The following is a 15898-nucleotide window of genomic DNA, read 5'->3' on the forward strand; positions in this document are numbered from 1 at the left end:
AGCGCTTCGACAACACTACTGAGTGCACACTGCAAAAATGAAAGAAAAAAACTGAATATGCTGAGATATTATTATTATTATAATTATTACTTTTTTATAATAACCAGGGTTAATATTGCTGATAGTTTGTTAATAAAATAAATAAATTTTAACAGCCCTTCGAACACTGCACACTGCAAAAATGAAAGAAAAAAAATTATTATGTTGAGATATTATTATTATTATTATTATTATTATTATTATTTTTTTTTTTTTTAATTACTATTAATAATAATATTATTAATACTTTTAATAATAACCTGGGTTAATAATGTTGATTTAATAGTTAGCTTGGCTATAAACAAAATTTCAGTTTTTGATTAATAATCTAATAATGAATAATAATAATAATAATTATTATTATTATTATTAATACATTTTTTATAATAACCTGGGTTAATATTGCTGATTTTAATAGTTAGTTTGTTTATAAAATAAATACATTTTGACAGACCTTCGACAACACTACTGAGTGCACACTGCAAAAATTAAAGAAAAAAAATCTGATTATGTTGAGATATTATTCTTTTTATTTATTTATTTTTATTTTTATTATTACTATTTTTTTTATCATTATTACATTTTTATAGTAACCTGGGTAAATAATGTTGATTTAATAGTTAGTTTGGCTATAAATTAAATACATTTTGACTAATAATCATTATTATTATTATTATTATTATTAGTATAAGTAGTAGTAGTTGTATTACTTTTCTAGAGTAACCTGGGTTAATAATGCTGATTTAATATTTTGACTATAAAATAAATACATTTTGACTAATAATTAATTATTTTGTACAAGGTCAGGTTAAAACAAGAGCGCTTCGACAACACTACTGAGTGCACACTGCAAAAATGAAAGAAAAAAACTCTGATTATGTTAAGATAATATTATTATTATTTATTTATTTTTCTTATTTTTATTAAATTTTTATAGTACCATGGGTAAATAATGTTGATTTAATAGTTACATTGGCTATAAATTAAATACATTTTGACTAATAATAATAATAATAATAATAATAATAAATAATAATAATAAATTGTATTATTATTATTATTATTATTATTAGTAGTAGTAGTAGTAGTAGCAGTATTAATACTTTTTATAGTAACCTGGGTTAATAATGCTAATTTAATAGTAAGTTTGACTATAAAATAAATACATTTTGACTAATACTGATTAATTTTGTACAAGGCCAGAATAAAACACTATTGCATACTGCACAAATGGGAAAAAAAGTCTAGATTATGTTGAGAAACATTTAAGTATTATTATTGTTTTTTTATGTACATTTTTGTTTTTGTTTTATGTAATTAACACGGATAAGTAATTAAGTATGAATTAACAACTATAAAATAAAATAATTTTGACTAATACTGAATAATAATGAACCTAATTAACCTAGTTAAGCCTTTAAATGTCTCTTTAAGCTGAATACTAGAATCTAAAAATATCTACCAAACTATCATCATGGCATAAAGATAAAATCAGCTCTCCGTTAAACAGAAATTGGGTAAAAAAACATACAGGGGGCAAATAATTCAGACTTCAAGCGTATATCAGTATCCCGATGCAGTCCAGGTAAATGCCAAAACATGTGCAAAAGAAAAAACATCAATGCCTTTCACAAAAACACAATTTCCAAAAGCCTTTGAACAGCCTTGACTCTCCAGACACGCTTTTACAGCAGCGTGTGCCCGGCCTGCAATTCATTTGGACTGACATATGTAGAGCAGCTAATGTCATTTTGGTTTTCGCCAGCTGCGCACCTGGTTCAGATAGAAGCGGCTCCTTGGAGCTTGTTTGGAAAGACTCGAAAAACTGCAAGCATTTTTAAAATGGATGAGGTTTTTGGCAGCCGGCGCTCAGGCAGGACAGCTGAGGCTACACATTCCAGGCCTGGCACGGTTGAGGCCGCTTACAAGCAAAATACAGCATCCACGTCAAAGATCCCTCTGTCTGCCGCAGCGGCGCACACCAGACCCATTACAGCGAGTGAAGACGCAGGCCTGCAGGAGGGAGAACAACCCTCCGCGAGTGCAGAGCTCTGGTGTCAATTAAAAAAACTCTCAGGCTGGAGAGTCAGGCTACTGCAGGTACTACGGCTGCACAATATTGGAAATATATGACATTGCAATATTTTGTTTTACTGCAATATAGAGTACAGTTGAGCACAATGCTCCTTTGTTATTTCATTTTGAACAAATGGAGATGATTTACTGACTTGCAGAAATTAAGATTAATTAAAACTCTAGATTTTACAAGGGCAGGAAACAAAGCAATGGCATTTTGCACAGACGTTTGTTCAATCTTGTTTTTCTCGCTCATAAGCATATGAAGTCTAATAAATCTGACTAGAGTATATTGCGATTATAAAAGATTTGAATAGCTTCATTTATTAATCCAAAAAACAAACAAAAAGCGCTCAGGGGTAACTCAAATATTTGGTCGGTGCTCTTTGGGTAAGGGATTCATCAAAACAACAACAGGAATCAGTCCAGGGCACTCCAAAAATTTGAGAAATTTAAAAAGCCCTTACATGACTAAATCTTGAAAAACCTACGCGTTTCAGCAAGGAACTGCCTTCATCAGGGTAACAGTGATCAAGTGCGTCAAGAGTATCTTTTGAGTCGCTATGACTCGTTTAAAATGACTCGTTTAAAATAAAAATAAAAAAAAACTCGTTCAAATATCTTACGTTAGCTTAGCTTCGCATAGCTAATTGAATCAGATTAGACCATTAGCTATAAAATGATGATATTCTTATTTAAAGCTTGAATATTCTGTAGTTGCATCGTGCATTAGACTGAGAAAATTCGATCGGGACGGAAAATGAAAGTTGCTATTTTATTAGTATTAAAATAATGCTATTTTCTACGATATGGCTTGAAATTAAACTCTCATTCTGCACTGTAAAAAAAATCTGCAATTTTACAGTTTATTTCCGGAAATAAACCGTAAAATAACAGCCGTTAAACTACAGAAATATACAGCAAAATAATGGACATTAAATTTATTTTTAAATTTAATATTTTTTATTTTACAGTAAATTTCTGTAATTTAATATTTGTTATTTTACAGTAAATTTCTGTAATTTATTGGACATCATTTCATGGCATTTTTTTCAATACCACAGCTGCCAGAAATCAGCCTTAAAATTACGGATTATTTATTTTGATTATTGGCAGAATAATCAAGGGACTTTGCTGTGGCAGCGCAATATTACACAGTAATGCCTGAAAATCTGCTAACTTCAGTATCACGAAAGAGGCTTTCTCTTTGTGCATCGTTCCCTCATAGCAAACTAACGTTAAAAGGGGCGTGGCTAGGAATATTGTAGATGTCTAACTGACATCATTAGAGAAGATGCTCAGACTTTGATTGAAGATGGCCAAAATAAGCTCTTTCCTTTCTTTAAATTTTAATTTCAGGCTGACTTTAAAGCTCGAAGTGCTGGTATTGACAGCAGAAAGAGTTAACCAAAATAGTAAAATAACCCTCAATGTTGAAGAAGTCTGGTGTTAACTATATTTGCCCAAATATATAACCCTTCACTTGGATTATTCGACAGATTTCCTTCAGAAACTAAATTCATATCTGGAGTCTGGAGACTCGCATGTTGAGTTGCACACCCGACAACACAACGTTTGCAAAGTTTTTCTGCCGCCAACATTGTAAATCTCTGCTGCTACAGCAAGTAAACATAAATAGTGGACTGTGGGTGCAAATGTGCAGATTGAAGGGGTGGTAATGCATAATAAGATCCCCTTCTTACGTCACTAGTGAAATCTGAACAACACATTTTTCCTGATGTCTGCAGAAAAGGGCTAATCAAAACAGTTACTGGGTTTCCTTTTTCACATTTTCTTGGTTGACAGATGCACCGGGGACCAGATTACGGCACTTAAACACAGAAAAAGTCCAATTTTCACAATACATTCCCTTTATGAGGTTCATTATCAAGCCTGGCAGACAGAAAAGTCCCACCTACTAACCTCATATCTGCACCAGGCTAGGGAAAAAAAGGAGCCCTTATAAAAAAGCCCATGGCACAGAAACATACTCCTGGTCTCTATGGATCTCTATTTGCGTCATTCCTCAAATAGCTGCTCGCACACCCTTCTTTCTCCTCCAGAAGTCTAATACATTATCCAGTCCTCCATCACAAAAGAAACAGAAACATCCCGCATTCTCAGGCCGCTAAAAATGCCACTGTTTTTCTACTAGTTTGGGAGGAACGACAGCGGGAGACGACCCTGCCGTTAATCGTCTGGAGAGAAGATGTGAGGAAAGCGCCGATTGCTTTCTCTTTTAAGTCAAGTATTAATACACTCGCTTCATGTTAGAACTGAAAAAAAAAATGAAGCTTTTTTGATGGTTGGGTATATTTTTAAAACTTTGAATGAAGATGACAACCAATATATTGACTTGTGCTCCCATCTGATCAATCAGCAAAAGAAAAGAAAATCCATGGTAATCTTAGTTTACATCTCACAAATCTGAGCTTATTACTCATTGTAGTTTTTCTTCTTCTCAGTGCGACTTTATTTATCCAAGAAAAATAAAAAAAATTTTCTATGAAAAAACGCAATTAAGGAGTTGGGAGTTTTCCTCAATATTCAGACCAGTGTTGGGGAAAGTTACTTAAGAAAGTAATGCATTATAATATTAATGTAACTACCCAAAAAAGTGGCTAGTTGCATGACTTAGTTACTTTTTATGGTAAGTAATGTGTTACATTTCTTTTGAGTTACTTTTTCATACCTGCCTGTGGCTTGATCTCCTTCAGAACTTGCAGGGTATTTCTCTCTCTCTCTTTTTTTTAAAATAGAGATTATTACAAACACACGTTACTAATATTCATATGTAACTCACGTTACTTGTGTTATCGCCAACAATGACTCTATCTATAACCTTTTTTTTCTGAGAAATGTGACTTTATTTCTTGCCATTCAGATTTTTTTGTTACATTACAATATACAGTGCTCAGCATAATTGAGAATACATCATTTTGAAAATGAATATTTTTCTCCATTTCTCAGTGAATATGGGCAATTTCTTTTAGTGCATTTAAACAAAACAGATTTATTAAACAGATATATTTATTAAAATGCTATTTTATTCACCAAACATCTTTATAAATTGAAAGATAAAACAATTAAATTCAAGCAAATATTGCAAAAGAAGCAACAACATACAACATTTCAACTCAGTTTTTCTAATATTATTATTATTATTTTTTGCTTCTCTTGATTTTTCCTTTTTTAAATTTGTATTTAATAGTTTTCTATAACATATACCTTTGGCTCTACTAGTTATTGGAGCGTTATCGTAAGTTATTTTGTTAGATAAGCTCCAGATTTGGCTTAAGTACTGACCTATTTAATGTATATGCAAAAATATAATATTGTAGAGCTTCCTATTAAAAATATGAATTTAAAGAGAGATTTGTGAGGGGTGAACTTATATATGCTGAGCACTTTATAAACTTGCAGCTGCAAGATATAACTCTACAAATAATAGTCCAAATTGTGAAATGCAAACTTGCATTGATTCATTACTTTGGTGAGAAGAGAAAGATTTTGCCATCATTCTTACAGCTACTGTATTAGAAGCACAAATAAAACTATTAAAAAAAAAAACAAGCAAGTAAAAAAGAATCTAAATGTATTACAGTAATAACTGTGGAAACTCATAGCCTGTAAAAAAAAGTGTCCATCCCATCAACACAGTTTTCATCTGATTAAATCTCCTGTTTCACTCCAAAATGCTTTATATTATAGAAATAAAATGGGTTGCATATTATTATTCTTTCATCCGAGATGTCTGAAGATGACGTGTCAGCAGCTCAAACAAACAGAGCAATGTTTATAAAGCGCTGAAGAGCCAGTGTTTACACTCATTCAATGGCAATGAATGGCTTCACATAACACACTTCAAGACAAAAACCTGCTGGCCCTTCATACAAATGTGCCACGAAATCTGTTAGACTGCCAGTGAGACATGCACTGAAGACCTAAATGTATTATTTCTTCCTCTGTTAAACATAATTCGGGAAATATTTGAAAAAAAAAATGCACAGGAGGGTGAATAATTATATGTGCAAGAAGGAGAAGAAAAATGTAAAGATACATTTAAAAACGAGACGAGAAATTCTTTAAAAGCACTCACCTTGTTTTCGGTAGCTTACTTGTCAGTGCACATTAAACTGGGACAGGAGGACGGGTTTTAACATTTAAAATGACACGCTTCCCCTTTAAGTGAAGATTTAAATACTCTCTGCTCTGCCCAGAGGCGCCGGCTCACGGCGAACAGCTTTTCCAGGCAGCCCTGGGCTAATCGCAATTCAGTGACCCGCTAAAGGCTACTAAAGACTCCACGCGGTGAGGTGTTTGAGCCGAAATGACTCCTCGCGCCATTAAACGGGGGTTTTTCCATGAACACAGTCCTCTGGAGATCTGTGCTTAAACGCAGCGAGGTACAGCTGGTTCAGTTTACCATCCAGACACACCGAAGATGAGTAGTCAACTAGAGCACTTAACTTGAGAACTAACACTTGCAATTTCCGCAGCCGTATGGCTGAAGCAAATCTGTTGGATGAATCTGCTTTCTCACTTTAATAAGGTGAGTCGAGTCTGTGGACAGCAGAGATGAGTGAGACGACCAAGTCAACATTTTCAGTCCATTTGAAGGACGTTGCGTAATTCACTTCACACAGCGATGTTCATAACGGGAATGATTTTATGTCCATCACTGAAAGCGCCCAGGGCATGTGCTTTGCTGAGTGGCCCACAGAAAATAGTCACAGCGACTCTGAGATCATTTCCTGTTTACCAGGGGGATATGAACCGGCGACTGACCACTTGAACTGAAACGTTTACTAAGGCTGGTTTGATGCTCAAGCCAGTGGATCTTCACATATTAATTTTGGGACTCAAGTGTGATGCATTTGAATCATTAACATTTATATTTTCCTTTCCCGCAGCTCAAGCAGTAGAAGCCAAGGTCATGGGTTTAATTCCCATGATAGTAACTGTAAAAGCAATATGACTGCAAAAGCACATTTGAACTAATATAGCAGATGCTTCTATTATCAAAAAACCTGCATTGTTTTGCATTTAAGGTAGAATTTTTATCAAGTTCATGCATTCTCTGGGAATCAAACTCATGATCTTGGTGCTTTGCTCTACACTCTTTCATCTGGGTGCAAAACACACTCTTTCATCTCTCTGAAATAGTGATGGGTCATTTTAAGCGAATATTTTGTATAAATCGAGAACGATGCGTCCTCTCAGGGAGTGATCTGTTCATTTGCGCATGTGCACATTTGTGCAGGTGGAGTAAAAGATTAGTTCCTTTTCCAAGTCCTCTATCGGGTTTGAGTCGTTCGTTCATCACATGAAAGACAGAAGCCAATCATATGCAGTCAGAGCCGGAAAGAGATTTGATCAGTTCATCTCTCGAGTTTACAGTTTAAATCGTTTGTTCATCACACGAAAGACAGAAGCCAATCCTATGCATTTAGAGCCGGAGAGAGATTTGATCCGTTCATCTCTCGAATTCCTGGTTTGAGTCATTTGTTCATAACGTGAAAGACAAAAGCCAATCATATGCATTTAGACCCGGAAACGATCTCTCGAGTCCTTGGGTTTGAGTCAACTCTCTTTACATGCTGTCACCAGAAGACTCGAAAGGTGAACTAATGATGGATCCTTTTGGCTCAGACTGTGTGCTTTGGTTAAGCTTATATGGCAGTGTCTGTGTGACGTGAACGAACCACTGAAACTTGAAGACCTGTCAGAAGAGCTGAGCTGACATAATCATACACAAAAAGACCAGGTAGACAATAAATGATGATTTTCTCTTTCTTATAGCACTCCAGTCATGACTTGTTTGTAGTGTGATCAACGTTTGGTAAAGCTGTAGATGAGTTTGAAAGCAACTCGTATCCTTTTAATAATATTTTGGCAAATTAAACGAAATGACTCGCAAAAAGATTCGTTCATCACACTGAACAAGACTTAAAATGATCCGACTCCCCATCACTACTCTGAAACTTTAACTGCCAGTTTTGCACATGTGCACTAGACATTGTTACAAATCACTCCATATCTCTAAAAAATAGCATTAATAATTTCACACAGGTAAGTGGGCTTGACAAACCACCTGTAAAAACACTCTTCCCTCGCTCTTAAAAAGCACTTAATTATCTGTGCACTAATGGTTCCTTTGTATAATGAGCACTTCTTGTGTGTATTGCCTCTTCTTGTTGAATCTCTGAATGCCTCCTCAATTGTAAGTCGCTCTAGACAAAAGCGTCCGCTAAATGACTAAACGCTCTGCTGTTTGAGAACACTCATTAAATGTGAACTACTTTCAGCTACAGCATGGAGCTCTGTAATGACCCACAGTGCATGCCCCGGGTCACTGAAAGCATCCAGGGCATGTGCTCTACTCTGTGGGTGATTGATTATTTACCAGGGAGATACGAACCAATAACCAACCACCTGAGCGGAGACATTAACTAAGGCTGGTTTGTGTATTGGTCCAAGCCTTCACTTCAGGTCTTAAGTGTCATGCATTGGATCATTATCATTTATGCTTAGTTTTCATGTTGCTCAAACAATAAAGCAGGTACTTGCAACACCACAGTCATGGGTTTGATTACTCGAACATTAACTACTGTATAAGCCTTAAATGAATATATGCAAAATATGTTTTTAACAAATGTGGCTCTTGCCCAAAGTGACTTTGCATTGATGTTATGCATTGTATTAGTTCATGTATACTTTGGGAATTAAACTCTTGTTCTCTGTGCTACTGTTTAAGATCCAGTGACGCTCATTGAATGTGAGCTACTTTAAATCACATGACGTAGTTTGATAATGGCTCAAAGCGCCAGGGCATGTGCTCTGCTGAGTGGGTAGCAGATAATGGTCACAGCGCATCTGAGCTCATTTCCTGTTTACCAAGGTGATAAGAACCAATAACCAACCACCTGAACTAAAACATATACCAAGGCTGGTTTAACAATCAGTCCAAAAGCCAGTTTGCATTGACCTTAACTGCAGTACATCAATGGTATTCCTGTAGTTTTAACAGTACAGCTGTGCTTGCAACAGCAAGGTCATGGGTTTGATTCCCTGAACAGTAACTATAAAAGTTATATGCATACATTCATGATGTTCACAAAATTGGCAGAAGTTGTTTTTTTTAATCCAGAGAGACTTACATATAAGCTATACATGTGATCAGTTTATAAATCCAATGGGAATCGAACTTACAAGCTTGCTGCTGTTTTTGGTGACACTTGATTTTGATGGTCCATTTGAGTATTAGTAGACTGTCTGCTTAATATCTGCTGATACTGCTCCTTCAACAGACGATTAACTGACTATAAGAAACTTAGCAAGTAAATGTGAACTTAAACTAACCCTAACCCCAACCTAACAGTCTACTTATGATCTAATAAGAATTAGTCGGCATGTAGATGCAATGTAACTTAAATTCAACAAACGGACCATCAAAATAAAATGTGTCCCTGTTTTTAAGGTGGAGATTCTTATGAGTTTGATCTACTGTACAACATGTAGCTTAGTAATGACATTCACAGTACTTTTAGATCTAAACTCCAGTGCATTTGCATTATTAACATTTACAACTGGCCTTCCTTGAGATCAAACAAAAGAGCTTGTGCTTGCAATGCCAACGTCATGGGTTCGATTCCCATTTTTGAAAAATCCAAAGTGACTTACAATTGCATTGCATTTAACCTTGAGGTCATGCAATCTGTGGGAATCAAACTCATGACCTTGGTGCTGTGGTTTACTGTTGCCTTCATTAAAAGTGAGTCGTAGCTTGGTAATGAGGAAAAGACGTATGTTTCACTGTGTTATTAAAAAATGTCTCCCTTCGGATTTGCCAACAAAGCTTCACAAACTAACATTTGTCTACACATGCATTACGAGATTGCGATTTATTTAGAGACAAGCAGTTATGGGAAACACATTACTCTCAAATAAATGTGGCAGGAGCATGCAAAGATGCAATTTATTCGTCATCAGAATCTGATCGCGTCCGAGTTTTCATAACAATTGCAAACACTGCTTTCACGCCAACCAAACTCTGACGTCAAACAGATTTGGATCCACACCAAAAGCTCAGAAGGGCGACGTTTTTTTTTTTTATGTATGCAGTGTGCGCTGTTCTGTGTGGCCCATTAAGACACACAGGTTATTGTCTGAACAGACAGTCAGAAAGACATGAACAGTGCAGGGGTCACACGGTGGTATGTTTACACAGCCAGACCACACAGATAAAACAACTACCCGTAAACCGCTATAGGAACTAATATCACTCCAGACATCACACATGTGCACCAGGTGTGTGTGTGTGTGTGTGTGCGTTAGACAGAACATGGAAATTCATGGGATCTGTTGTCTTTTCCATTTCACACACAGAGTAGAGACGTCAAAAGTTATGCACTGACAATATAATGAGCCGTAACAAAAGTTGCTCATTTCCAGATTCATCTAAAGCAAAGGTTCCCAAATATATCATTTATGTAGTCACTAGAGGGCGCAAATTAAATACAGGCAGATCAAAGCAACAATAACACTGTTTCTATTAAAACACTGGTGAGAGCTTTAAAAATTCCTATGAAATGCATTTATCCATCACCTAAAGTGCAATACAGCACTGTAAATATGACGCTTTATTTACATCCACTTTAGGATTAATGTAACATTTAAAAGGTTGTTCATCTTACTGCATGTTTGCATAAAATTGTCTAAATAAATACTTAAAACAGGACATAAGCTTGACAGCGATATGTGTAGCGAGTTTGGAGATCGGTCAGTTATTTAGACCTTGCATGTTTGAGTTAAGACTTTATACTGAACACAATAACACATTAAATGGTTAATTATAATCTAAAATCAAATTTAAAGGAAACAATTCCATATATAATGGTAAACAATGTTTAGTATTACTTAAAAAATAATGATTAAAAGTGGTGAAGTTGTGTTGTTTTAAAACACTACCGTATAGATAGCTCAAGAGATTTACAATACATGCATCCAAATACAATAACATCCCACTGGCCAGCCAAATTGTGCAACACACAGTGTTTTCTGTGCCTGTATGCGTTGCAAAAAAACACCACTAATATCCACAAACCCAAGCATAAACATAAGTGCAGAATCGAATGACACACATGCTTTTGCAATCTCCACAATGCTAGTTCAGTGATTTCTTAAACTACCTCAAACATGCTAAATTATAATGGTTGTCAGCAGGAGCTGTAAAATCAAAAACACACCAAACAGTGTACAAAAGGTGAAAGTTCACTGCTTTCTGCTAAATTGTGTCATATATGAAAACCATGTATGCATGCTTGAGTGAAGCTTTCCAAGTGTCCAACAACAAAAACTATAGGAAAATCCTTTTTTACTTTTCAAGATAAGTCACAAGAGGCGACTCTCTGCATTGCATTATGATGTTATAGTTTCTAAAGTGCATGCAGACGACTAGCAGTACCATTATGTATCAAAACAAAGAAAACATCAGTTTTAATACTTCACAAGTACTCGTATACAGCCTAAATCTACGCTTTCGTCTTGGTGATTAATAGAGGCTAGATGTGTTTGAACTTGCGCAGCGCTAGTACTTCTTAAACAACATCAAGCGACATCAATTACAATTCCGATCGTATTTACTGTACAGTATCCGCGATCGATATACAGCAGTAGCAGCCTCATCATCAATAAGAGTCCGCGTACCTGTTCTCTCTGCAGGCAGGGCAGAGATGTCCTCCTGTGCGATTTGCTTCTGGACTGGCCGTGCTGTGCCATGTCTGACGAGACTACGGAGCTGGACCTCCTGCGCCTCTTAAATACCGGAATATCTCCCCTCGATCCCTCCCGGTGTGATGCGCCCTGCTCCGGCAGCAGCCTGTCCGCATACCTCGCCAGCAGGACCCCGAGCAGCCCGAGCAGGTACGCCAGGTACGGTCTCCAGCTGGCGCGCACTTTCTGCAGCGACAGAAGCGACACGGTCCTGATGATGCTGATGAAGAGCAGCACGGAGATGCCCTGACCCAGCCGCACCACCATGAGCGCCCCGCTGGCCAGGCAGGCGAGCAGCACCAGCGCGGTGGCCGTGAATGAGTACAGCTGCTGCGCATCCAGCAGCGACTGCGCCGCCGCTTCGCCCAGATGGCACACGGTGAGCAGGAACACTGCCGTGCGGATCAGCACCCCGCAGCGGAGCAGATACACACCCACCCAGAAGAAGGCACACACGAGCGTGAGGACGGGCGAGAGCAGCTGCCACACGAGCTCCACGAGCGTCACCAAGTGAGAGCCCGAGTGCGCGTGTGTGCGCTCCGCGTCCCAGAGCAGCGCGAGGAGCACGGACAGCGAGGCGACGCACACGGCCGACGAGAGGCTTCTACGGCTTCGCAAGCACGAGTGCCAGCAGTCCTGCTCCACGGGAGTGACACAAGTGCGCACATAGCCGTTGCGCACGGATTCCAGTGCCATCGGTCACGGGAGAGCACGCGTACGCGCTCGCGCACACACGCATTAATGCGCAGAGCCGCTGTTCCGTTCTCACGTGAGTGGCTGCCACGAGTTCGCCTTCAACGCATCCTCGCGTCAAAAGTAGCGGAGGAGAAAAGCGAGACCCTTTGCTTCGCAATGCGTAAAATCCCCCATCGTCTTACGATCCGATCGAGGAATAACTCCTGATGTTTCTAGGCCACCATCATCATCCTCCTCCTCCTCCTCTTCATCATCATCAGGATCAGTCAATGATCTCTCCCTCCCTCCCTCTCTCTTTGTTTCTCCCCCTGGATTATTGTTCTCGCTCCCGGGCCGTTTTCACGCGTGGAAACTCTCGCTGCTGAAAGATTTCCTTGACTTTTGGATCATATTGGCGGCTGTCCCGTCGCTCGTGAGGCGGTCCTTAAACCCCGAGCGCGCGCTGAGCTCCGCATCCACCGCTAGACGACCATCCCGAGCCCATTCAGCGCATCCTTCAGCTCATTTATTGATTTCAGCTGCTCATGTGCAGGAGAACAATGCAGCGAGATCACATTTAGTGGAGAAAACAATAATAATTCAAATGCTTTTATTATATCTATTTAACATTCAGGCTTTTATTTTTCTGTGTAATGTTTCTGTTTTTTATATATATATTAAAACTTTACCTGCACTGTAAAAAATGCTATTCCACACATCTCCTTGTGTTGCCAACACAAATAAATTAGTTTAACTCTTTGTTTTTCAACCAATTTAGATGGATTAAACATAAAACAATTGTGCTGTCCTAAAAAAACATTAAGAATTGTACTGTTTCAAATCAATTTAAATATGTAGTTTGAACAAGCAGCAAAAGTCATATTTTAAGTGTGTTTGGACGTACACATTTAACATATACAGTACAGTCAATTCAATTCATGTTTATTTACTGTATTTGGTGCTCTTACAATGTATATTGTGTCAAAGCAGCTTAACATAGAAGTTCTAGTAGTCATGCAGTGATTTTGACTTGAACATATTATAGATCAGTAACAGTAACTTTCAGTTAAACACTTGTTAATAATTTATATAAGCTGTTTACTACCAACACATGCCAAGTTTTTCGGGAAGGGGGATTCTTAAATCTTTCCACTAAAATAGCATTATTAGCATACCTGTCGAGATTCAGATGTGAAAAGGGATATGCCCACCATAATAAGGGATTTCGGTAACACTTTACAATAAGGTTCATTAGTTAACTAGCATGAACTAATCATGAACAACACATGTACAGCATTTATTAATCATAATTGAACATTTACTAATGCATTATTAACATCCAAGTCCATGCTTGTTAACATTAGTTAATGCACCATGAGTTAGCATGAACTTACAATGAACTACTGTATTTTCATTAACTAACGTTAACTAACATGAACAAATACAGTAGTAAATGTTTTGTTCATTGTTTGTTCATGTTAGTAAATGCATTAATTAACATTAATAATGAACCTTATTGTAAAGTGTGACCGGGATTTCCCCAACACCCTCAGCCCCTTTAAAAAATCCCCAAATTACTAAATATGTTCATTTGGAGCTGTTTCATTGTAAATAAACAGTTAAATGCTCACTAGTATGTTTTATTATTATTATTATTTACAAAAGAAAAAAGTAAATAGTATACATTAGCAGCAAATACATTCGCAAACAGTTGAGCTTATTAAAATTAATAGCTATTATAATGAAATAGAATCAAGCTATCAAATCTCATTAGCCATTTCTTCACTGTATAGCTTACACATTCTAAATAAAGAGCAACGAATGAATCTCTTATTTATTTAGATTTTTTTTTCGTTTGATTACATTAAATAACAGGTGTCACTTTAAAAATGCACACATCTAACGTTATAATGAAAGCATTCAATTGCTTTCCGAACTTTTTATGCTCATTTAGGATAAAATTAGTTGTGTTTGAAAAAAAAAAAACACCAAGATCAACGTCTTTAGATGTTATTAATATTAATTACGTGTACATGTCTGTTTAAACACGCACCTAAAACCCAGACTTTCACTTCGCTTCAAATCGCGTGTGCAGAATCTGTTTAGGAAACAGGATCTATTTATCACAGCGCATCAGCTGACAGTCACGCACCGCTATACGACTGTTTTGAGGATTGCATATGATGGAGAGACGGTATCTGTAATGAAAAGGAAAGATAATCCCGCCGTTTTTATATTTATTTCAAAGTGTTTTCATGCCTAAACAAAGCGAAAGCACAGAACAGACTCACATTTAAGAGCAAGGGGCGTATTCTGGTGTGTCGGTGGTATGGGTTGTGTATAGGGAGGATCGGCTCTTTAATGTTTATTTGCCACCCTTCAGAGAAACACTAAAATTACGGGAGAAATATGGGAAAATACCTTTACGGGATAATAGCAGGATTGAACTGTAAAATACGGGAGAATCAGGGAGAAAATGGGAGGGTTGACAAACTAAATCAAGCATATTTTCTTTATCTAAATAAACATTTTCCACTCTCAAAACCTTTTGTGAAATGAAAAGGTTGTTGGGAGGTTACATGTTTTTCATGGAACCATCAATATCTAATTAATTTTTAAGAGTGTAACCTTCACTTAACCATCAATCCCAGCAAAACCAAACCTAATTCACATAAAAACCCACTTCACTTCAGCTATTTTGACTGATTTATAACCATTTAACAAAGACTCCTCCCTATGAAATGGCATCTTTATGCTTTTATCTGATTACCAGGTAGACTGGATCCTGTTGACTGCTTTTCTCTTTAAAATATAAAACCTTGCAGCTTGTTAACTTTCACTGCAAACAATTCCTGATTGAGATCAAACATCAAAATCACCTGACGATGGAAAATTGCTCTTCGATTTTCTCCTTGCTGACCGATTTTCCTTGTATCTAGTGAACATTCACTGGTAAACATGATTCCCATATCGTTGCATGAGATCAAACAGCAATCAGATGAATGTTGGCAGTCCGAAGTCTGGTTTCCATTCAGACGGGCTCTCATCAGCGTGGGCAGAATCCCACAGGGAGAAACTGCTTTCTAGCACAGGAATAAGCACCGTCCCTCTGCTGGACGGGCCCACACTGGCATCCGAGGCCCTGATGGATGTCCAGATCTGCGTTTCCCGGCCTCCCCCTGCCGAGGAGCGGCTACAGGGAATGTGGGAGTGCTTGTTTGGAAAAACAGTGTCTTCCGGTCTCAGTTCCTGGGTCAGTCAAGGGCCAACTAATATTAAGTCTTTGCGTCATGTCCTCCGAACAGCAAAATAAAGATAAGGATAAAAATTGCAT

At 37.3% G+C, this 15898-nt stretch overlaps 1 protein-coding gene across 12 annotated transcripts in view; it reads right to left on the bottom strand.

Annotated features, from left to right (window-relative positions):
* pde3a (phosphodiesterase 3A, cGMP-inhibited) overlaps positions 1-13083 on the bottom strand; it is a 121545-nt gene extending 108462 nt beyond the window's left edge. For 10 of the 12 annotated variants that reach the window (XR_012401709.1, XR_012401708.1, XR_012401707.1 and 7 more), the window contains exon 1: positions 11824-13083. Coding sequence is in view for 5 of the 12 variants with exons in the window: in XM_073946872.1 (XP_073802973.1) it covers positions 11824-12585 (762 nt within the window). In the remaining 7 variants the exon portion in view is untranslated. Of the gene's footprint in view, positions 1-6214; positions 6643-11823 lie in introns of those variants that run through there. The other 2 variants (XM_073946873.1, XM_068220715.2) reach the window with 2 other exon arrangements.
* Between the last annotated feature and the right edge of the window lie 2815 nt (positions 13084-15898).

This window comes from Danio rerio, chromosome 4 (assembly GCF_049306965.1).
Source record: "Danio rerio strain Tuebingen ecotype United States chromosome 4, GRCz12tu, whole genome shotgun sequence".
Classification (NCBI taxonomy): domain Eukaryota; kingdom Metazoa; phylum Chordata; class Actinopteri; order Cypriniformes; family Danionidae; genus Danio; species Danio rerio.